Source organism: Phalangium opilio, unplaced genomic scaffold (genome assembly GCF_054372755.1).
Source record: "Phalangium opilio isolate 3A_F unplaced genomic scaffold, DU_Popi_V2 ptg001304l_1, whole genome shotgun sequence".
Lineage (NCBI taxonomy): Eukaryota > Metazoa > Arthropoda > Arachnida > Opiliones > Phalangiidae > Phalangium > Phalangium opilio.
This window is the reverse complement of record NW_028324256.1, coordinates 673,929-696,776: the sequence shown is the minus strand read 5'-3', so window position 1 is coordinate 696,776 and position 22,848 is coordinate 673,929. Positions and strand designations below refer to the sequence as shown.

The following is a 22,848-nucleotide window of genomic DNA, read 5'->3' as shown; positions in this document are numbered from 1 at the left end:
GCCTTAATACGGAACCGGTCGACACGAAAAGATTGGAAGTTTGGCTGGAACAACTTATTCAAAAGGAATCTTTACTCCCAGTTTTGAACTTAGAAGTGCAAAATGCAATCACGGACAATAATGATTTCGACGAGGACTATCGAATTTTACTTGAGTATATGGAGGAAATTAGTGAAGCTAAAACATTGGCAAAACAACGTTTACGGGAAGACGCGGCGGGAAAAAGAGGACAGCGCGAGCACATCGGGACATTCGGGCTCAAGCGGTTGCTGCAAAGGAGAAAACGAAAAAGCGGTTTTAGTGAAACTACCAACTGTGACTATTGTGAAATTCAACGGAGACCCAACGCAATGGACTAGGTTTTGGAATCAATTTGATTCAGCAGTGCACTCAAGGGAGGACATAAACAAAATAGATAAGTTCACCTATTTAAATTCATATTTAGAAGGCATGGCTAGTAGAGCAATTAAGGGCATGTCGGCCACCGCATCTAACTACGATGAGGCAATCGACCATTTGAAAAATCGATTTGGATGCCAGGACAAGATCGTAGATAAACATATGAAGAACTTTCTACAATTGGAAAAGGTGACGTCATCTAAGGACATTGTAGCTTTAATAAGAATGCATGACTCGTTATAATTAGAAATTAGAAGTTTAAAGGCGTTAGATGTAGGGCCGGAAACCTACGGAACCTTGTTACGGACAATTTTAAAGGAAAGAATTCCACAAGACATTATTTTGGAATTTGCACGTACGGCTGAAGGAAAGAAAGAGTCGTGGGAGGTGATGGAATTAGTTGAATATTTTGGAGATGATGTGGAAAACCGCGAACGAGCATTCGGGTTTAAAAAGCCTGAACAAACAGCCCTCCGCTTTCGGACAGTCGCGATAACCCTAGTAAAGGTAAGGATGGAAGAAATCACTGGAAAGGAAAAGGACAGACGCCTAGTCGGGTACCAACCGCGTTGTCTCTAGCTACGGTGGTAGAGTGAAGGAACTGTATGTTTTGCGAGGACAGCGGGCATCAGTCAAGCGCGTGCGGGGAAACAACGGTCGAACAAAAGTGTGCTATCCTTAAGAGGAAGGGGAGGTGTTACGTGTGTCTTGGAACGCGTCATAACGCGAAAAACTGTTGGGACAGGACAGAACTTGAAGTTTGTTCTAAATGTAATTTCAAACATCATCCAATTCTATGTTTGAGCAAGGAACAGTCAACAAACGGTATCGCGACGGGACCGTCGGTAAGCGGACAACCAAATCTTGACGGTAGTAACGGAACGGAAGGCACGGTTACTTGTTCAACGGCAACAAACCCAATGAACATGAGAACTATATATCTCCAATCGGCGCAGGCAACGCTTCGTGGGCCGGAACAGCAACAAGAAAGGCTTCGCTGCCTGTTCGATAGCGCAAGTCATCGAACATTCATCAAGGAAGAAATCTCGCGTCGTTGTAACTTAACAGTTATCGGCGAAGAAATTCTGGAAGTATACAGATTTGAAAGCGATACCCCAGAGAGGGTTAAAAGAAGACTCGTTAGAATCACGCTGGAAAATATTCGAGATCCCAGGAAGAGGATCGAAATAGACGCGCTAGAGTCTCCTAATATCTGTAGCGCTCTCATTGCCATCCAAGAAGGTGACATGGCAGTGGAACTTCGAAAGAGAGGGCTGGAAGTTGCAAACGAACAAGATTCAGGCTTCACAGGCAATGGAGACCTTGGAATAATAATCGGATCAGACCACATGTGGACAATCCTGACAGGGCAGGTCGAACGGTTAGGAGAAAAACTGGTAGCGGTAGAGACTATCTTCGTATGGTCAGTACAGGGACCGAAATCGTCACATTCGTCTGCATTGTCAATTGGAGTAAACAGTGTCTCAGTAATGAAAATTGGGGTCATTGACGCTGAAACCTAACTGAACAAGCAAATTTAAGCTTTATGGGAGTTTGATTCTATTGGGATTAAGGAAGATGGAACGAAATCCCTAACAGAACTAAAGGTTTTGAAAAACTTTGAGAACTTTTAAGAATGACCGATACGAAGTGTGCCTACCATGGAACGAACAAAAGGAAAAGCATGGTGATAACTATAATGTGGCCAAAAGAAGAACTCTGAGACTAGCCAAGAGATTTAGAACAGATCCTGTATTATTTAAGGGATACAGAGACGTCATACGGGAGCAGGAAGAAAAGGGAATAATTGAAGAGGTTAAGGAAGAAGATTATTCGAATAATAACCCAAGGTATTATTTACCCCATCAAGCGGTCATCCGCGAAAACCACGATACGACCAAGTTACGAGTGGTGTACGACGCTTCGTCCCACGAGAATGGGGTGCCTTCGCTCAATGACTGCTTGTCTACTGGAATAAATCTCAATCCAGAGCTACTCGGAATTCTTATTCGGTTTCGAAAATTCAAAACGGCGTTCACGGTGGACATGGAAAAGGGACAGAGACGCGGTTCGCTTTCTGTGGTACGCAAATCCTCAAAGGTTGGATGAGATCAAAACATATCGAATAACCAAAGTACCATTTGGAGCTTCTCCTAGTCCATTCCTGCTTTCGGCTACGATACATCATCACCTTAAGAAGCATGAAGATGAACAGGGCAAACTCTGTCAACTACTGAAGGAAGGAGCGTACGTGGATGACACGATTTCCGGGGCTTCAGGAGATCAGGAAGCGTACGAGATATCAGTAAAGGCAAAAGAATTAATGAAGAAGGCAGGGATGAACCTTCGAAAATGGCGCACAAATTCAATGGCATTGCAGGCTAGGTGGGATCAGGAAGAATCAGAGCCCAAGTCGAACGTCCCGAGTCATTCATTTAAAACGGCAGAGCTCAAGGAGAACCTGAAGGTTCTAGGATTGATGTGGAATCCAGACGACACACTAGTATTCGATTTGCGGTCGCTCCTGGAATTTATTACCACCAAGGAAATAACCAAGAGAAGTGTCCTGAGGTGCGTAGCACGTATCTTCGACCCTATAGGGTTTTTGGCCCCAATCATCGTTCGAATGAAAATACTGTTTCAAGAACTTTGGCAAGGCGGGTTCAAATGGGATGAAACACTAACAGGAGAGTTAGGGAAGAGGTTCGAAGATTGGTGTGCAGAGCTTCCAAGGTTACACATACTCGAAATTCCTCGACATTATTATGGCGGTCTCACTGAAAATGAAATCTAAAGACGTCAAATTCACGTATTCTGTGACGCAAGCGAACGAGTGTATTCAACGGTAATATATCTAAGATACGAGAATTCAAACGAACTCGTGGGCGTCAAATTGCTCCTGTCAAAAACGAGGGTGGCACCCTTGAAAAGGATAACCTTGCCCAGGTTGGAGCTGATGGGCGCAGTCCTAGGAGCTCGGATGCCGAGATATGTCATGAACAATTTGCACGAGGAAATTTCAAGCGTCCACATGTGGACTTACTCGCAAATTGCGCTACATTGGATCAAGGGCAATTCTCTAAAATGGAAACCCTTTGTGGCCAACAGGGTACAGGAAGTCCAGGCAATTACGGAACCAGTTGTCTGGAACCACGTGAAAGGGACTGAGAATCCGGCGGATCTGCCAACAAGGGGCATGAACGTCGAAGAGCTGCTAACAAGCTACATGTGGTGGCGAGGCCCAGAGTGGTTGAAACTTAAAGAAAATCAATGGCCAACCGGAAGGAATAGGGCACCAACGGTCGAAGAGATTGAAACGGAAATGAGACCAAAATATCAGTAAGTGGTTCAAGCAAGCTGCGCTGCATTACCTAAAAACGAATCCATAATAGATCTGGCTCGTTTCAGTAAATTGAGAAGGGCAAAGCGAGTAATGGTATGGATCCTGAGATGGATATGGAATGGAAAAAATCTTGGGAACAAGAAAGTTGGTCCACTTACGGCAGAGGAAATGGATAAGGCCGAAAGGGGTTTGGTTATGCAGGCGCGAGCCGAAGACTTTTCTGAAGAACTGGAAAAATTAAGGAAAGGGCAGGGCGTGGGTACAAGCTCGAAACTTTGGACTTTAAACCCCATCTTAGATATTGATGTGACTATTTGTTTAGGAGGAACACTAAACAAATCGAACTTCAGTAATAGTCAAAAGCATACTTACATTCGATCAGGAAAGAATAGACTTTCAGAACTACTGCTCATGTTTCATCATTCCCGACTAATGCACTCTGGGCTACGAGAAACAATGGGAATCACAGAGGATGCTAAGAAGAGGGCACATCTCCTGACATGTGTAGGATCCACGGTCTACACAACCTTGCGGAGCATACTGAACCCAATCAAACCATCCGCAAAAAGCTACAAGGACATCGTCGACACTCTCACCAAGTTCTATAACCCTGTTCCATTGGATATGGCCGAAAGAGTAAAGTTTTACAACCGGTCACGTCACCCTGGAGAATCAATCGCCAACTACATCGCCGAACTCCGGAAGATGAGCGAATTCTGCAAATTCACGGACCTGGAGAGCATGAACAGAGATCGCCTCATTTTCGGTATCAACAATCAACAAATTTACGATCACTTAATCACCATTAAGGACGTCACCTTGGAAACTGCTACAACCATGGCTCTCACCATGGAAACGGCAGCAAGAAACTCCAAAGAACTGAAACTCATCTCCAACGGAACCAGTTCGAACGTAATCAACGCCATACACAACGGCAAGCGTAACCACAGATCAAGGTCATCGAACAGGAAACCACATGTAGTCACGTTTTAATGACCTGTCTTGCCTGATTACACAACCTAACCAAGGCAACACACAAACATAACAACTTGCTTCCATCTGTCGTGCGACATGCTCTTGTCCCTTTATTCACTGACGACACTAAGTTATCCAATCGCATTCGTAATATGGCTGATTGTCACCTCTTACGAGACGATTTGGAAGCTGTTGCGAATTGGGCACTTGAACATGATATGCGGTTCAATGCCAATAAGTGTGCGGTTCTTCATCTTGGTCGTCATAACCCGAACAACGTATACCTCATTTATGGTACCCCGATTCGTTCGCTAGCGACGGAAGAGGATCTCGGGGTTCTTTTTGACACTAAGTTGAAATTTTCAAGCCAATCCAACAAAGTCTGTAAGCGTCTCAAATCCACCACTGGATTGGTTCGGCGAAATTTTCACCATCGATCGGAGAAACCTATTCGTGGGTTGTATAACTCTCTAGTTCTACCGATAATCGACGAAGCATCGCCGATATGGGCGCCATCTCTCTTAGGTGATGCCAAGATGATGCAAAAGGCTCAAAATGCTTTTTCGAAGCTTCCGCAACGCCTATCAAGACTTCCTGCACCCGATCGTCTTTAAGACATCGCGTTAACAACATTTGCCTCTTACACGACTTTTTCCACGGCCGCCTCGATTTAGAAACTAGTGACTTTTTCACAAAATCCGCCACCATCACCCGTGGTCACGCCCTTAAATTAGTCAAGCCTCTTGTAAAATCTAATTTTCGCCTAAATCATGCCACTTTCACTGCAATTCATGACTGGAAAAATCTACCATCTAATTTAATTCAAATTGAAAATCGTCATACTGTTGAATCCGGCGATCCACAACAAGCCTGGTCGTTTAGACTTAAATAATAATTGAATTAATGGTTTTCCCAGGACCTTTTTTCCCATAGAAGCATAAGCTATGGGTTTTTTTATGGTCCGAATTTAGCTTAGTTTAGATACAGTTTAGTTAAGATTTGGTTAAGGTTTATTTATAGTGATACTTATGTTTGATATGTTTTATATGTAAAGACTTAAGAATAACATTGTACACTAAACAAAAATAAGAACTGTCGTATAGCACGGCTTGTAATTGCTAAGAAATACTGTACTATTGTAAAGGCTATAGTAATACATTTGAAGGGTTCGACGGATGGTTTTTGTTACTAGGATGTTAAAAGGCCCTCTTGCCCTGTAAAGTCATAAAACTTAGGGATGACGAATTTTGGGGAGCGCTTGGTAACAATAATAGGGGTAAAAACTTGAACTTTGTGTAAAACCTAGCAAAAAGCAAAGCATGAGTAGATCGCTTTGGAATCTTGGTGAAGAAGGAGCGATTGTTACCATCGGACAATGTAGAACGCAAACCGACTCTGCCGAGAGAGGTTGTAAAAGAAAGTCTTAGAAACTTTAGATAAACAGACGTGTTTTTAAGGAAAATTAATGTAAAGAAATGTTGATTTGAGTATGATTTAATAAGAAAATATAGTAATTAAAGAAATTATTGATGATTGCATTTGGAGCTTTATCGTTATTAAAATAATGACACACAAATAAGTTAGGGATTTAGATCGGTGTTTCAGTCCGCCGATGTGATATCAGGAGGGTATCACAAGCTCTTATGTTGGGATGGAAGTCGCAACATAAAATTCAGCCTTTTAGACATATTACACCAGTCAAATAGGATTCAATTGCAAAGTGATATCGTAAATCAGTGCAGCAGTGGCAGTAGAATAAATACATTTGTTTGCCAGTTTCCAAGGTCGAAGGAAACTGGTGATGATAGGTTACGCCTTGCAAATCTTCAGCAAACACAGTTACCAAGTTATGATGAAATAACTCAACAAGTAATGAAGGCACAAGAAGAAGCGTTAAGTGATGCATTGAATTTGACACTTTAAGCATATTTGACTGTCAGCTGCCATCGCCTAAAGGACACAATATTAGAGGACCAATTTGAGCAAGATTTGGAAGTTACAGATGATGAAGGTGATTTTGAAGAGAAAATAGAACAAGGTCTGAATGAGATACAAGCCTAGAATGACGATTGTAAAGATGATATTGAAGAAGACCTTACATTAATGTATTCTATGGGAGGTTCGAACTTAAAAGATTATTCTTATGAATATAAGTAAGCATGGGCGAATACCAGTTTTTGACTGTCGAGACGAATATCGAATAGTGAAAAATTTTCTTATCGAATACCGAGACGAATAGTTGTTTGGGAACCGAATATCGAATAATTAGGCTTAACTTAAAATTGCCCTTATCGAATAGTTATCGAATAGTCAGAAATAGAAGGATAAATTAAAATGCGATAGTTATTGATGCATTAAATCATGTTTGACACTGTTAATAGACATAATGGCTGAAGCGAGAAGAGTAGAAGGGTATGCCTTTGAACCAGAATATACTGAGGCTGAAATTCTACAACGCAGGGCTGCTGCTGCCGAAAGGAATGCTGATGTAAATCAACCGAACATCGACATTATACAGTTAACTGAAAACTGCTCCTGTGATGGAGGCTGTACAAATATTGCTTTAGAAACTGAAGATACTTTGGGAGAAGAAATACAAAAATATATATGTACCGCTGATACTCTAACACTAATTTATCTTTTAATAAGGGTCGAACCTGGTCTCATTAGTTTTTAATTTTAATTTAATCAAAAGCTTTTTAAGCACAATGCGAACGTACTATAGCTTTACCCATTTAATTTAATATTTACCCTAGACAACTTAATTAATAATCTTTAGATAAAAGTATTTAATTTTAATTTTAGTATAAAGTAGTAAAGATTAGAAATATGTTCCATATATTACTACATACTAGGTTATTAAGTAAATATATATCCTTACACCTTCATTGAAATTATAGCAATATTATATTACAAGATGATTGAGCACATATACAGGCCTGTACCCTTGGGTACTCTTTAAAAAATAAGAATTATAATGGTTACGATGCATTTTGGTACAAATATTGTGGTCGTTATTAAAATATCGCTAACATTGGGTTGACTAAAAATATAATTTTTCATAAGTGATGTACGATTATAGTTAAAATACGTTAATAATACTATAAATGATGCTTTAAATATTAATCAAAAGACTGATTCAGCTATCGAAATGTACACAAGTAACTCATGTGGAAAAAAACCAATGATGCTAATTAATATAACCGTAGGGGGTAAATTATATTCTGGTAGAATTCTAACTTTATTCTGAGAGAGCGGTTGCTCTCTTAGATAAGACCTCATACTGCGTTTAATGTATAAGGGTGGTTTTTTGATTCGATGTAACTTTTTTCCTATCATGGTTACTGCTTTGAAAAAATTCCACTGAACTAAAATTCGGACCCTTAATATGTGGTTAAAATTTCAAAGAGATCCCTCCATTAGTTTTTATTATAGAAAATAAAGTTGCTAAGGGTGGTTTTCATTTCAATAAAAACATTCAGACATTTTGGCAAAAAAAAGGGAAATTTTCCCATAGGAATAACATGGGAAATGTTTGCTGTGATAGCCAAATGGTCTCGACCATTTTTTGAAGACTGTTTATTCGATAGGTCTGAAAATGGTTTTAAATGAAAGGTTGAACATTAAACTGGTGCCTTTCGAAGTTTTTTTGAAAACAATTAATATTAAGTATTACTTTTTGTACTTTTAAGCACATACTTAAACTTACGACCTTTTATTCTGTTGGACTTACGTGGTATAATCCTAGCAAAAATCATAGAGAAACGTACTGTTGGACTTACGCTGTTTTACCGCTAATAGAGCGAAGTTTTTTGTTTACTAAATGCGTCGTCCACTCTGTTTATGGGCGAGCTTAAGGCGAATTTTTTCACTTTTCATCTAAAAGAAGGGGTTAATTAGTCCCAATTTTATTTTATTCTCGTAAGTTAAACTTCATTATAATTTAATACAAAAGAATTTAAAGTTAAGATTTAGCCGATAATTTTTAAATTCACTGATTTCACTAAGCCTCGGTGAAAAGTTCAAGACAGGCTGATTGTACTATTGCAGACTAGAGACCAATTGGCCGTGTTGCGTTCGTTTTAAGGTGTTTCACCTGGTGCCATTGGCCAACGATAGCCGCTAATTAGGTAATTTGTTTAAATTAAATCAATTTTTGTTGTTTATAGTAGATCAATGCAAACTACGCACAAGGGTTCGTTCCCTAGTTTCTCGACTGGTGCCGTCAGGCAACGGTTACCGCTACGAAGATACGTTTTTTACTGGTAAAATAAATGATAGATTCAATAACACTATCACTAAACCCTGTCACCAAATCAACCAATATTTTTAATTCAGGTCCTTCCAATCATTTGTACTAGGTAACAATTCAATTATTAATTATTTGGGCTCATTCTAACGTTACCTAAGAAAACAATAAACAATGGCCAGATTACCAACGATAAACGCTACAGAGATTAAATCTGGTGCATGCGGTCAACGGTAACCACTGCGCAGATCATTTTGTTTGTTTAAATTAGTGGTAAAATAAATGATAGATTAAATCACACGATCACTAAACGCTGCTGACAAACCAGTTTTTTATCCCGGCTCTTGCAATCATTTTTATTAGGTAACAGTTACGTTTTTAATTACTATTTATAACCGCTATTTAGAATAAACCTTTTTGTTTAAATTAGATACATTTTTGATGTGTAAAGTAGATTAATTCAAACTACGCAGAAGGGTTCATTCCCTTGTTTCTAGACAAGGGTTACCGCTACGAAGAGACGTTTTTGCTGGCAAAATAAATGATAGATTCAATCACACTATCACTAATTCCTGTCATAAAATCAATATTTTTAATTCAGCCTCTTCCAAGCGCGAAATTACAAATTAAAGGGATGTACAGTGTGTTAATTAGTTAATATAAATTTTGGATAAATATGTTACACACTATCATTAGTAATTTCTGAAGAGAGGAAAAACGGTTGAAATTAATATTTTTTAAATTTAAAAAGCAAATTTGGCTCAGAAAAAAACCCAGCGCCAGAAGCCTGTCTTATAAAATTTTCACAAGATGATTCGTTCAAGAATGTCTAGAATTAAGTCGCATAGAAGTAATAAATATTTCACCTAAGTCAACTGACTTGGCCAGGCAGGGCATAGCACCACTCGATCCATGCTCACGGACAATGCTCTGCATCTTGCGTAGTGTTACGCGTGATCTAGTGGGCTATGGGCAGGGTAAACAAATACGGGGCTGCCAGGCTGTCTCTTACACAATAATGATACAGGGCAAATGACCAGTTTAAAAATAAAACCACGGGACCACTAAGAAAATGCTAGGGTAACCAGAGTCCAGACATTAACTCAAAAAGTTTAATTGTCCAATTCCCAAGTTTAGCAGACGACGTGGTCAAATATTATTATATAGCGCGAGCAGCTTGCGTCCATGAGCGCGGATCGAGTGGGCTATGCTTGCAGGAAGAAACTTTGTCTCAGTTACACCAAAGAGAATATAGGGGAGGAGTTGAAGATCCCCCGCTCCACAAGGCTAAATTACATTGTTGCCCCTAAATTATACTAGTGGTACGAGGGAGTTTCCGGCTCAGTCGCGCCACCTACGATACCGTTAAATGTCTCAAACGGAAATGCCTCAAAGAAAAAGAGCAACAAGATTTTCCCCTCTTTCCACTCCTTCCCTATATTCTCTTTGGTTACACCTTGTGTTGGAAACCCCCATACCTATAGCGTTGCCTGTGTACCCCCACCTACGGCACCGTAGTCCTCCCAGCATCCTCAGCGGTTAGGTAGGGTCGTACACTCGTACTGGATGAAATTGTAAAGGGCGCCCCCTCTATCTTAAAATTAGAAGCTAGCTCTCTTACAAATAAAATGGCGCTACGCGGCAGCACTTAGCAATCGCCTACCGAAGGGTGGGGGCGTGCGCGAGGTACATTGGGAGAGACACGGTGCCGTAGGTCGCCCATCATCATTTGCAATCCATCTCAATTCCCTTATCCCTGGTTACACTGCTACAACGAAAACCAAATACCAGCAACATAAGTCCAAGCCAATCATCTGAAAGACTCAAAACGATGACTCTGATTCTTCTGAATTTGAAATATCAGTAGAAATGATTCTAGATAATCCTCAGAGTTATTTTAAATATTTTAATGCTCAAAGCCAGGGGATAAGGAAAGGCCAAAATAATTTTATTATGAAAATTTGATGTTTTCAGTGATAAATTAATCTCATTGGTGATAACTGATTAACTGGTACCTGAAAGCATTAGTAACTAACTAGCAATATTAGGTCCCTTATGCTTACGCTCCCCTATATTTATGTTTGTGCTTAGTGCAGATTTTAAAAATGCAACAGTTTCTTAACAATCTTAATTAAAATGAAGACTGAAGGAACAGATATTAATAAAAAATGTCTTCGTGGACAAAGACTAGAAAAAGTAAATGATAAGAGAACAAAATGGAATGACCGAAGTAACAGATATTAAACTTTTTCTTTAAAGACATGATTATAAAACATCAGTTATTTGAAAAAAAATGCTTATCTTCGTTTTTTTCACCAAAATTACATTTGCCCAAAAATTTTGTATCATTAAATTTTCCATTCTTTTCAAAATGGTTCGTGTCAAAGATTTACTATATAACAGAAACATGCGACATCGTTTATATTTACAGCTAGATTTCCAGTGTAGACCATGATAGAAACAGTTCCTCGTTAGTGATATTTAAAAGGATTGCAGCTTTTAATTTGAACTACAATGCGTTTTAATACTGGAAACTAAGCCCAATAGTGAAATAAATACGCAGCCCACCATTTGTCGGTGTCCATTTACGTGTTTCGTGTTATACGTTTGCTCTACAATGTGTTCCTCATAGCGAGTTGAAGTCATACCAAACTAATTCAATCACAACTTTTAAAACAGTTCTCACGCACTCAATAATATACCAAAGGTTTTTTGTTAATAATGTCTTTTATCCAGATTTTAATGATTCATTTATAAAACATTTTAAATCATCGACCCAAAAAATGGGACCCAAATTGAATCGTGGTCGAATAAATGCAGGCGCAAAACCAAAGCACCCTAAAGCGACGTTTAAAATGTCAATCATGATGAAAGATAAAATTTCTTCCTTCGGTTGAATTTAGTCGTTTTAAACAACGTTTTGCCTTATAGTTCGAAAAGAGAAACCTTTAAAAATAACCTATATCCATACTCGGATATTTATTCTAATCCTTTTCATTCGAAAACTGTTAATACCACAAAGGATATATAGAATGAATAATCTGTCTTTCGAAAACAATGCAAATATAATTTTGGTGAAAAAAACGAAGATAAGTATTTTTTTTTCAAATAATTGATGTTTTATAATCATGTCTTTAAAGAAAAAGTTTCATATCTGTTGCTTCGGTCATTCCATTTTGTTTTCTTATCATTTACTTTTTCAAGTCTTTGTCCACGAAGACATTTTTTATTAATTTTAAGTGGGGCAATATCTTGGATTTCTAATTGGACTTTATTTAGGATAGTTTCAATACGGGTTTGGTTATTTTCTATTTGGTCAACTTTCTTTTGGGTATTGGATAAGTCAGTACGAATTGATTTTAGATCGCATTGCATGTCATCTAATTTGCCAGAGATGGTTTTAAGTTCATTAAAAATTACGCTTGTGTCATCATTGGGCATTTTCGGGTGTGGACTTGAGTTAGAGTTAGTTTTCTGGCGGGTTCTCATGTATGCTTATCAGAAATACTGTGCGCGGCCGGGCAGAGTTCGCTTAAACTACAGTAAGAGGAAAAAAGGTAATACAGAAGTTTTGAGATTATTATTTCATAGACCATTCGTCGTCGGATGTCTGGCATGTTGCTCTGCAAAGTAAAATATGTTATTAACTTAATATTTAAATTTGGTAGATAAAACTTTAATATTTACTTGTGTAAAAGTTATTTTAGCATTTCGGGTAATATATTCCGCAAATATGCAAGTAAACATTACGCAATCACCGTCATTGATCTGTTGTGGAATATTCTAGAAATAACAGGGAGTTGATCAACATTAATTGCAAAGTTAAATAACAATAAATATATAAAAATAATAAAATAATGTAATACTTTAACTGTTTCTAGTTTCCAATCATTCATATCAAATTCAATTTTGCGTTTATCCCTGCTTTCCTTTGCCAAATAATCCTTTAACGAGTTCAAACACGCATTATTACTTCCTCCTATAGAGTCATAGTATTGGATTTTTTGGTGACGAAAATCGATCACCTAAAATAAAAATGAAAGACAGTGCAAAGTCTATCTCGCGTGAATCCAGTGGGAGAAGAAATTCTCCCACCGCCGCGGTTTTTACTAAACCGCCGGGGAGAGGGGCAAAATCAAAGGTTGCGACACCCAAATCAAGAAATAACAACAGACCAAAGACTCCTACACAGTTTAAGCTAGAGCAAAACGACTTAAGTCGTGTAGAGTGCTATAAATGTGGACTCTTAGGGCATTATGCCACAACCTGTCCGGACAAACAAGAAGTCGCACAAAGACAGGCTTCGGAAAACGCGAAAGCGGGAAGACAAAAAGGGGATCGTCTTCCCGTCGCGCGAAGAAAGTAAAGCCCCCTATGGAAGTCGGCTCTATGGATGTGCGTCGCTGTGAGATTGATCCTCCCGTAGCCATAGAAGCCGTGTATTCGCTTGGGACTTTCGCGACTAGACTAGATTCAGGCGCTGATGCGTGTTTTATCAGCTTATATCAGTGGCGTAATTTAGTCAGAACTTTGAAACCAGACTTAGTACTTCCGGAAGAAGAAGAGACTCAATGTATAGTGTTAGGCGATGGACGTTATACCTTCACAAAGGGACGCGCGCGAATAGACTTCCGCTTAGGACAGTTGAAACTAAAGCAGGAGTTTCACGTAGTTCCCTCACTGCCAAACGATTTTATTTTGGGGGAAAATTTCCTGTATAAACATCGTGCCATTTTGGACTTTGGTATAAAAACTTGTGAGATTGACGGAACAAGGTTTCCATTCGTGCTTAATCTCCCTGGGTTAAAGACACCGACCCCTCAAATTATAGAGGATATTGAACAAGCTGTCGCGTCGCCTACACTTAGTCCCAAACAGAAGGAAGACTTAAAAACTTTATTATTACGATTTCCAAAACTATTTTCGGAAAAAGCGGGTCGACCTAACTTAGTATATCACGAGATTCACACTACCACCGATGTTCCCGTTAGTCAACGCGCGTATCGTATTAGCGACGAGAAAAAACGGATAATTGAAGATCATCTTCACGAAATGATCCGCGACGGTATCGTGAAGCCATCCGTTAGTCCTTACGCGTCGCCAGTAATACTTGTCCACCAGAAATGCGGAAAGATACGTTTCTGCGTCGACTATCGCGCGTTAAATAAAGTGACCGTGAAAGATCCATATCCGCTTCCCAGAATAGAAGAACTATTAGGAAATATTTGTGCCCAAAGTTCATCACAGCACTAGACTTAAAGAGCGGCTATTGGCAGATAGATCTCCATCCGCAAGCGAAAGCGAAGACCGCTTTTATCACGCACGCGGGGAAGTACGAGTTCGAAGTACTTCCGTTCGGTCTATGCAATGCGCCGTCGTCGTTTCAACGACTTATCGATGAAGTCTTCAGGGATGGACATCACTTTTCCATCTGTGTCTATCTGGATGACACCGTCATTCCATCCAGTACTTGGGCTGACCATTTGCAAGCCTTGGAATATGTCTTTCACCGACTGTCTGAAGCGGGACTTACGCTTCAGACGAAGAAATGTCGCTTTGCGCAAAGCGAAGCGACCGTGTTAGGGCATATAGTAAATGAACGAGAGATTCACATTGATCCCTCCAAGACTAGGGCTATAGTAGACTTTCCCGTCCCAAAGAACGTGAAAGAAATCCAAAGATTTCTGGGCATGGCGAGATTGCACTCACGATTCATCCCGCAGTATTCCAAGATCGTTGCCCCGTTAAATCACCTCAAGAAGAAAGACGTTCCGTTCCAGTGGAAGAAAGAACAGCAGGAAGCGTTCCAGGCCATCAAGGATGCGATCTGCATGGCGCCTCCTTTAGCGGCTTACAACCCTAAGTTGCCGTGTATCCTGACAACGGATGCTAGCGACGCCGGACTTGGAGCTTTCCTGTCACAAATCCAAAATGACGTTAAGGTACCTATTGCCTATGCCAGTAAACAGCTGACCGACGTCCAGAGAAGATATACCACTACGGAAAAGGAATGTCTTGCCATCTATTGGGGAGTTGGAAAGTTCCGGCCATACTTGGAGAATATCCCGTTCACCGTGATCACGGATCACAAGGCACTAAAGTGGTTATTCACCTTGAAAGAACCAAATTCTTGACTTGTTCGTTGGACAATGTACTTGCAAACGTATGACTTTAAGATCATACACAAGAAGGAAGTTGAGAACAAGGTTGCGGACGCATTATCAAGAGCGCCTGTCTCTCTATTAGCCATGTCTTTGGACGACATGACTTCACCGTCCTCGTCAGAAGATTACAGTCCAGCGGAATCCTCTTCAATGACGTCGACTACGTCCTCAACCAGCAGCGGATTAGCTCCTCTCGCCAATCACGCATTGTACCACTCTTTCTCACTAGAAGTACGAAAGGCCCAACAAGATGAACAAGCCACCCATGACATCATAGTCTAGTTATCAGGAGATAATCCTCAACGACATCGGTACTACGAACTGAAGAACGATGTCTTGTATCGAAAGGCCTATGGTAGTCAACCAGCGAAAATGTATTTGCCACAGCGGTTCCTACGGGACGCCATCCGCTTATTTCACGACCACCCTCTATCTGGACATCGAGGTCGAGATCGTACCTTCGATAAGGTTCGGGCCAGATACTGGTGGCCATCATTCCGGCAGGACGTTACCGAGTACGTCCGCGGATGTCCTTTGTGTCAAATGCACAAGGCCCGCAATAGAAAACGTCCAGCACTCATGCAGCCTACGGCCATTACAGAGCCATTTGATTTTGATGAGACCTCTACCAAGAAGCCGTCACCATCACAAATACTACCTGGTATTTACGGACTATGCCACTAAACTTGTCGAACTGTACCCGATGAAGAACATCACCGCCAGAACATGTGCGAAGAAACTCGTCTCCGTGATAGTTTGCTACGGATGTCCGAAAGCCATCGTAAGCGACAACGGGACACAATTTGTTTCTCAACTTTGGAAGGACATTCTCAAGATGTTCAAAGTCAAACCACGATACATCACTCCGTATCAATCTCAGAGAAACATCGTGGTGCGCACAAACAGAGTTCTGGGAGAAATCATTTCGACGTTCGTTGGTCGAGATCACCGAAGATGGGACGAGAACTTACCATTTATTCAATTCGCCATCAACTCGACTACACATACCCAGGGTTGGCAGGATTTTGCCAGGGGTGGAAAAAACCGCGGTTTTTATCTGGTAGAATCTGGGTGGCAAAATCTAGTTTTTTCCGCGGTTTTTTACACTTGCTAATGTTTTTTCTGTTTTAGTTAAATTATTCGTTACTATTGGTCGAAATTGAAAAGGATAGCCATCTCATAATATGTTCTATTGTCGGTTCTTTTTTTGTACTAAAATTATTCCAAGAAATGAAAAATACCACATTCCCAATAGACCCAACCAATTTTTCTAACGGCTCTGATCTCGTTCGCGGGTTTTGATTCTGGAAAGAGATTGCCCGATTGGCTTGATTTTGCCATGCGCAGAACCAGTTTTACCCCATGAGTCAGACTCTAATCCAATCAGAAAAATAAGAGATTTATTTTCGTCACTCAACGACAGATGGTACTACAGCCAACTTCGTTAGTCACGTGATCCTATCCCTAAAATTCGCTAAAAGCATAGCCAGTCTAGAGTCTACAAGGCCCCTTTTTTCCACAACCCCTTCTTTAAAATCAATGAATAGACCACCCAAAAATCCGAAATTATTGTGAAAATTATTCGAAAGGAAGCGTTAGAATCACATTTTACACCACGCGATCACACGTGTATAATCTGACTAGTTTTCAAAACCAACCAAATTGAAAAGAGGAGGAAGGAAATTGGACGCAATTTGGAATGATTTTGATAGAATCCATATTGATTGCAAAGTCAAAGCAAAATGTAAAAAATGCGGATACATTTTAAGTAATAAGGCGGACAGGATGAAAAATCATTTATCGAAGCTCTGCTCAAAAGAGTCAAAACGGAATGAACTCTAGGCTCAAGATAAACCCAATGATGACGTCGTCATGGTAAATAATGCTAGTCAAAACGGAATGAACTCTAGGCTCAAGATAAACCCAATGATGACGTCGTCATGGTAAATAATGCAAGTGAAGAAGACCAAGGCAATGCGGATTCAGCACACTTAACTGGAGAAAAACGAAAACGCGTAATTTCGTATTAGATAACTATGTGGTTACTACAAACCTTTCGCAAAAAGAACAATTGGATAAATTAGTGTCTGAATTTTTTTATTCGTCAAATATACCCTTTTCTGTTGTGGAAAATATTAACTTTGTGAAAATGGTTAACGCTTTACGTCCTGGATATGTTCCACCAAACCGAAAAGCCTTAGCTGGCAAACTGTTAGATGATTCCTATCAGAAAATGCAAGAAGAAATGAAATACGCCATTAAAGGGAAAGAAGGAACCTTGATGGTGGACGGATGGAGCAACGTTCATAATGATCCAATTACTGTGGCCTGCATTCAAGTTGAAGGTAAACCATACTTCATGGAATCTCTTGACGCCGTTTCAAAGAAAAAGGACGCAAACTACATGACTGCCTTTTCTCAAGGTGCAATTAAAAAGGTTAAAGAAGACTATAGTTGTGATATTAGAACTGTAGTAAGTGATAATGAAGCTACAATGGCTAAAATGAGAAGACAGTTGGAAATGTCGGATGATCACTAAATTACGTATGGTTGCGCTTCTCACTGGCTTAATCTACTTGGACAGGATTTAACCCCTTCAGCTTTAATGAAACATATCGTTGAGATCCACGTTCATGCTGCAAATGGATGGCTCAGAGAATGTTTAGGCCATGTGAAACCCCAGCTTCCGTGTGACACTAGATGGAATAGTCAGGTTGACACAATAGAATGCTATTTAAAAAACCACTTTCACTATTTAAGCATAGAAAATGAGCATTTTGACGTAATGGATAAGTCTGTTGTTAGAAAAATAAGAGATTTCAATTTGCAAAGGCAACTTAAAGACCTTCTAAGTCAGCTTAAACCAATAGCAATAGCATTAGACACTCTACAAGGATATGAAGCAACTATTGCAGACACCTGCCATATTTTCCTTGGACTTTTGTTAAATGAACATCTTGCTCATAAGAAGGAGACTGTGATGAAGAGGTTTCGAAATGCCATTAAAGCCCCACATATATTAGCATATCTCCTTCATCCAAAACATAATGGTGAACTATTAGATGATGATCAGAAGGACGAAGCCCGAAGATGGACCAGAAGCATTGATGAAAACTTCATACAATATGTCATACCTTACGAAGCAAAGGATCAACCTTTTCCATCTTCCTATTTCACTACAAGTACCATTCAAAATATGAAACCAAATGTCTGGTGAGAAGCCGTTTCTAAAAGTAGTTCTGTTCCCAAAGATTTCACTAATTTAATTAGCCATATTTTGACATGTCCAGCTAGCTCAGCCTCAATAGAACGAATGTTTTCTAATTTGTCTTTTATTTATGGGAAACTTCGAAATAGGCTCAAAATTGAAACAGCTTCTAAACTTTTGTTCTGCTATCAAATGCTTAATAGAAAAACGCCTTGCATATTTGAATACTAAAATTTTATTTAGAAATAAAGACCTGAAATTTAAAATAAAAAATAGCTTTGTTATTTTTCTAACGTAACATTAACAAACATCGCGGAAATGCATTTAAAACTCGCTAGTTTACCACTTTGTAACCATGAATTTAGTTTTTGCCGGCTTTTTCCACGTGTCCCGGCAAAAACTAGTTTTTGCCGGGTTTTTGCCAACCCTGACTAAGGGCTCTCTTCAGTGTACACAGAAAAAAGTTAAGAAAATAATCCTTTTGCCTTATTACGAAAATGCAAAATATTTTTTATCATGTTTTAAAATGCTCATGTTTAGGTAGGAATAGTGTTTGAGTTTCAAACACCGTATGTTTTGGTCATATCTAGTAGGAGTGTGCGAATACCACTTTTGGGTATCGAACCGGTTACGGAGTACCAAAAGATTTTCGTTATCAAAATCCGAATCGAATAGTTTATTGCAAATCGAATACCGAATATTTTTACTTCGCCAATATTTAACTCTATTCTTGCGAATACTAGGTTTAACTATTCGCGATTAATCGGGTAGTAACCCTAATAGTAGGGTCTTTGTGCCGATACCAAAACATACAGTGGAAGGCAGGGAGGAGCGAGGAGCAAGGGGTAAGATGGTGGATGAGAAAATATCTAAGATGGAGGTCTGTGTATAGTGTAACCTTAAGGTTAAGCTTCTTTGATTGACGCACCCTGCTCTCGCAGCTACAAGGGGGCGTTGATTGACAGGTCAATGAAGCGTGTTCGATTCTCGGCTGTCGTTGTTCATAAAATTCAGTACGAAGATAGAGTGAATTACGATTCAAGAAATAAACAGTATTTTGAGATGTTAGTTAGACTAAAATTCAAACCATTAATTTCACCGGTATTAATTAAATGGGTAAGGGGGATTAAACCCCAGATTGTGCTGAGGGTGAAATATACTCATCTAAAAACCCAACTAGGAAAAATTATGGTTCCCCGTAAAACCCTGGCTCTACTGATTTTTCTAGATCATTTTGGAATAATTAAAAATACCCCATAAAACCCAGGTTAAAATTATGACGTTATTACCAATAATGCACAGTCAAAGCTGGATTTCTAGAGTATTCTGGAAAAACTAAAATACCCCGTAAAACCTGTAGCCATCTTAACTCAAAAATGAAATTAAATTTTCGATTAATCATTAATTTATAACAAAATACCTTAAATTAACACTATAAAGATAATACTAGCCCTTTAAACTTAAACCTATCCCTTTAAAATAAACTGAAAAGAAATTCTTTCGTACAATAGATGAGGAACTAGCCCCTCAATGTTGACACAGTACTTTCTAGAACGATCCTATACCCCTATATCCATAGTGTAAAATGAAATACCTAGCAAGTAAAATACTTTCCAAGAACCCAGAGAAATGTCACTCTGATTTAGACCCAAGCAACAAGACCTTGAGTCACTATCCTGGTACCTGGCCCGAGAAACTTCTGGAACATTTTTTTTAACCCTTAAACTGACCAATCCGTATTGGGTCCCAGATTTAAAAGTTTTGCCCTTGATTTCAATAGTTTCTTTTCAAAGGGGCATAAAATCTAGATAAGCCTTGACAAGTTTCAATAAGCTTTTAAAACCAACTCGAAAGAATAAAGGTCAAAGTTCTTACCGCCCTCCCCTTTTCCATTGCAAAAGTGGAGGAACACAAATATACGTTACAAGACTCGTAATGAAATGGTAGATCCAGACTGTTTCAAATCCGATTCTAAGTTTCCACAAAGTTTAGATATGGCTGTAAACAATAGTTTTATGGAGCTAAATTTGATTTTATCTTAATTTGTAGAAAAAGCACCGCAATGAACATGGTAAGTTAAACAACAGTTAATTCTTCTTTGGAAAAACCTTGATTTCATATTATTTTTATGGTTTCAGTAACACGGATGTTTTAGAAATTACCCATAAAATCTTCCGTATTGTTTTACCTTCATGCAAAGCTGAGCTAATTAGCAATTAGATAAGTATTTACGAACTAATTTATTAGCCAATTAACAATTAGACATAGAAACTAATTAAATTCAATTAGAAATTAGGCATCTATTTATCAAACTAATTAGTAAGAATAACTAATTTCCAATTAATTACTTGACTAATTAAGGTAAAAAAGTAACCATAAAACTATAAAAGTGCCCATGGATTTCCTACTTTGGTAATGCAAAGTTTTATGCTTTTAGGCCCTCGAAAAACGGCTGCGGAAGCCGTAAATTATTCTCGAACAAGATTTGCCCGGCTGGGCACAGGTGATACTTTTGCACGGCAACTGTCGAATTACTATTATTACTATTGCAACGACGACCTTCACGTTCCTCCGAAGTCGTCTGCTTCATTTTTTTTTGTTTTATTTATGGTTACAATTTCTCTCACAAGTGGCGCCTTAAGCGCCACTATCTCTTTGTAAAAGATAAAAAACTAAATGTTGGCGGGGATAAAAACCCCCGCCGCCGCCTGCTAAAGGGCAGTAGTTTTTGTAACGCGAACAAGTACGGACGTGTCTTTTGTTTTGCCCAAAATAAATATTGTAATCTAGTTCTATCTCTCTGCGTTATTCTTCCTACAACAATGGACTACTTGGTAATTATAAAGTCATGGTCAATAAGACCTTTAAACGGGTAACCTGGGAATTTCTTTAATTGCTAGTTTTTATTAAATTATCTTTGTGAGCCGTGAAATTAGGCCGCCTTTTCTACGTTTAAATTTTACGGTTACATAAAGTGGCGAGCTTGCCAGGATTCGTTAAGACTATCATTACCAATTGTACTTAACGCGTACTTGTGAACATTACTTGTGCCATTGCTTAAACTAATTAACTGTCGCGTCATGAATCCTGCCGATCCGCATGCTTAACGCGATTAACGCGCAGTTACCGGGATCCTATACTCCCCCGAGGAGGAACACTCCTCCTCCAAGCCTTGGTACTAGTCCTACGCATGGTCAAGGACAAGCGGCAGGAGGAATCCCACCTCCGCCGCCGCTACCGCAAGGTGCAGCGACCAATGTTTTGATCCAAACCATTCAAACACTTGCGACTACGTTAGCAAACATAGGAACTAGACCATCCGCCAAAAATAGGCCAAAACCACCCCCTGACTTAATATTTAGTGGTGTTGAAGGTGAAAGCGCGCCGGAATTCCTTCGGACTTTGACGGAATTCGCTGAATATCACAGCATGACAGACAATGACATTATCGCGCTTCTACCCCAAATATTAAGGGGCCGTGCATTAATCTGGTTTAGAGACTTGAATAGGCCTAATCAGACACTAACGTGGCGTACAGTAAAAGGCGCGTTTAGAGACTATATCTTTTAGGTAAGAGCGGAGGAATCCCTCCGCCTTGAAATAGCGCAGTTTATACAACCCGCCGGTGTGTCTTTTGACGCGTACATCGCGAGTATTACCGCGATGAATCAGAACCTACGCGTTCCGTACACTGACTCCGAACTTGTTGGTATTTGCAAGAGAAATATCCTCCCCGAAATACGCATCCATGTCTTCAACGACAACATAAGGACAATGCGCAGTTTTATAGAGAAGGGCCGCGTAACAGAAGAAATTTTACGAGCGACCCCCTCTAGCTCATTATATCCTAGAGACAGTGCAAAGTCTACCTCGCGTGAATCCAGTGGGAGAAGAAATTCTCCCGCAGCCGCGGTTTTGACTAAACCGCCGGGAGGAGTTGCGACATCAAATGCAAGAAATACCAATAGACCAAAGACTCCTACGCAGGTTAAGCCAGAATGTTATAAGTGCGGACTCTTAGGGCATTATGCAACAACCTGTCCGGACAAACAAGAAGTCGCGCAAAGACAGGCTTCGGAAAACGCGAAAGCGGGAAGGCAAAAAGGGGAACGTCTTCCCGCCGCGCGAAGAAAATAAAGCCCCTTATGGAAATTGGCTCTATGGATGTGCGTCGCTGTGAGGTAAATCCTCCCGTAGCCATAGAAGCTGTATATTCGCATGGGACTTTCGCGACTAGACTAGATTCAGGCGCTGATGCTTGTTTTATCAGCTTATATCAGTGGCGTAATTTAGTCAGAACTTTAAAACCAGACTTAGTCCTTCCGGAAGAAGAAGAGACTCAATGTATAGTGTTAGGCGTTGGACGTTAAACCTTTACAAAGGGACGCGCGCGAATAGACTTCCGCTTTGGACAGTTGAAACTAAAGCAGGAATTTCACGTAGTTCCCTCACTACCAAACAACTTTATTTTGGGAAAAAATTCCCTTTATAAACATCGTGCCGTTTTGTA

General features: G+C 39.6%; 2 protein-coding genes across 2 annotated transcripts; both read left to right on the top strand.

Moving 5' to 3' along the window:
- The first annotated feature begins 450 nt into the window (after nt 1–450).
- LOC149584006 (uncharacterized) lies at nt 451–3,742 on the top strand. The gene is made up of 6 exons (XM_089863983.1): nt 451–588; nt 718–956; nt 1,022–1,796; nt 2,035–2,340; nt 2,390–2,970; nt 3,259–3,742. The coding sequence occupies exons 1-6, from the start codon at nt 451–453 to the stop codon at nt 3,740–3,742; spliced, it is 2,523 nt and encodes an 840-aa protein (XP_089720109.1).
- A 1,127-nt stretch (nt 3,743–4,869) lies between these two features.
- LOC149584005 (uncharacterized) lies at nt 4,870–5,331 on the top strand. Its single transcript, XM_089863981.1, has one exon. The coding sequence runs from the start codon at nt 4,870–4,872 to the stop codon at nt 5,329–5,331; it is 462 nt and encodes a 153-aa protein (XP_089720107.1).
- Nucleotides 5,332–22,848: the final 17,517 nt, after the last annotated feature.